The sequence below is a fragment of the Penaeus monodon genome, chromosome 1, assembly GCF_015228065.2.
Source record: "Penaeus monodon isolate SGIC_2016 chromosome 1, NSTDA_Pmon_1, whole genome shotgun sequence".
NCBI lineage: Eukaryota > Metazoa > Arthropoda > Malacostraca > Decapoda > Penaeidae > Penaeus > Penaeus monodon.
Window position 1 is genome coordinate 1,641,106 of NC_051386.1, and position 2,500 is coordinate 1,643,605.

A 2,500-nucleotide genomic window follows, 5' to 3' on the forward strand; every position below is an offset into this window, starting at 1 on the left:
TAGTTTTCTAATTTTCTATTAATTACAATTTGCCTGTGTTTAAGAAAAAATTAAGAAAGCTATAGGTTCTCTGCAAATGCAAATTCAGAAGGCAACAAACACTCACTGTTATTGCTTGGAGAAAATCTTCAATGTGTGCAGAATTGACAGAGTCGTCACCGTGGATTAGAATGTTCTTTATGAGACGCAATGCAGGAATTCCACATCGTTCTGAGTGCATCCATGCCACTGCTCTGATGGTGAAGTAGTTTTGGGTAGAAATATACACATTTGAAGATATCATAATTTCCCAATACATAGGTGAAGGAAAAGGAAAACAATTTTAACTAAACTTAACAAAAACTTGAAGTGTGTGAATTGCCAGCATAAATATTCATATAGTAAATATCTGGTATGGTAATGGTCACAGTGTTCTAATATTCACACCCAAATGCTATATGGGAAATCAAGAGTAGGCTAACATACTTCAGGAAAATGTCCTCGTGCAACTTCTGCAAATGTGACAGCCCCATGTCTACTATGTAAAACAGAAGCTCCATAAGCACCTCCACTGATTCTACAGGACTGTCATCACTCAGAAAGTTGAGGAGTGTCTGGATGCTTGTTGTGTAGTTCTTGTACCTAAGTGGAAGAGGGTCAGTAATGAAAGGAATTGCAAAGGCCGGCTTTACTTTGCTTTATCTTTTAATCTATTTACTTTAGACACCATTCCACATCTTCACTCTGCCTTTACTATAGGTTAGGATAGTAAAGACACTTTACTGGGTTTTCTCAGCAAGTTTAAATTAATGGTTAATTAAAATGTAATATTAAGAAATAATATTACACAATAAATGTTCACATCAGAATAAATTAAAAGATTTTGATAAAGTGAACTCTTATTCTTTGCAAAAGAACAGAATTAGAATGATGTAATTAATGCTATGAAAGGGATTTTAAAAATGTTAAATATTTACTTACTCCCTAATAGACTCCTCTAAATTATGAAAGGATGAGAGTTCCCCAAAGATGTCTGCTGCCAGCCGTAAGGTTGAGAGGTTATTCTCAGCAAAACCATCTGTAGCAGCCGTAAATATCAATCCCAAGATACGTTCTATCTGCACATTAAAAAAACATCACAAATGAAAAGGTAAGCATAGTAATAGTATGTACTGCATGAAAGTATAAACAGTTAATTCATAATCAAAAAGAGAAATCAAGAAAAGCAGTGTTATATCCACAAACCACTTACATATGCATTTTCATTTTCTAATCTGGGCAACTCCAACTCCAAATAAAGTAATAGTTCAGCTGTGAGGAGCTGCAGGTTTATATTGGGGTTCTTCATATGAAGCAGCTTCTGTATTAGCTCCTGGAATAATGAACAGTCTTCTTGTAAAGGATTGCAAAAGACTGGTACACTTACTAATACCTGGTATTTAATATATTGATGTCTGTTATCAACAATTTATAATTTCTTTACCAATTCCATGCAGTTTTCTGTCATTCTGAACAGTGGCTAACAGTGCATGATTACAGAGCACCATTCCTTTGGCTGCATTTCAGTATCTGCTATATAAGGAAAACCAAAGCCCACAGCCCTACCTTATGTGTTCCATTATTCCGCAAGCAGGTGAGGACTGGGGGGTTGGAACGACAGAGATTTGCAAGTGTGGTTAAAGCTGGTTCAAGCAGGTCATCCCCACTGCTACTGTCCAGCATCATTTCTACCAAGTTTGGCACCAGATGAAGCACCCATGCTTCAGCACGTGAAATCTGGAAATTTACATTCTCCTATACTTTTGCTTGGAACTTAAAAACTTAGAATTTCTTTGAATGATCCAAAAACAACCACTTCCATCCTCTCAAATTCTATATAAAATTTTCAATTTTGATACAAACAATTGACATTAGTAACAATTATAAGAATTGTATGTTAACATACACAGAAGATTCTAACTTAAAGGAACAAAAATGCCATATGAATATGAACATGAAAACAAGAATCTGTTCAGATCTGCCGGCACACATGAACCTCTCATGCAAGTACTGAGTGCTAACACTGTAAACTCAAGAACTTCAGATGAAGTATACTAAGCAGTGATTGGTGCACACACACACACACACATACATACATACATACATACATACATATATAATATACATATAATATATAATAAGATATATATATATATATATATATATATATATATATATATATATATATAAATATACATACATAAATATATATACATACATAATATATATACATACATATATATATATACATACATACATATATACATACATACATACATACATATATAATATACATACATACATAAATATATATAATTATATATCTATATACTATCTATATATATACTTATATATATATATATATATATATATATATTATACTACATACAATATATTTATTATATAATATATCATTATTATATATATATATATATATATATATATATATAATAATATATATATTTATAAAAATATTATTATA

The 2,500-nt window shown here is 31.4% G+C and overlaps 1 protein-coding gene across 1 annotated transcript in view; it reads right to left on the reverse strand.

The window, feature by feature from the left end:
- The window catches only part of LOC119578065, a gene marked incomplete in the record, with an annotated part of 6,983 nt that overhangs the window by 842 nt on the left and 3,641 nt on the right, over positions 1–2,500 (reverse strand). Inside the window, 5 exon segments of the mRNA XM_037925823.1 lie at positions 107–233; positions 466–621; positions 961–1,097; positions 1,232–1,351; positions 1,585–1,755. Coding sequence (XP_037781751.1) covers positions 107–233; positions 466–621; positions 961–1,097; positions 1,232–1,351; positions 1,585–1,755 — 711 coding nt within the window.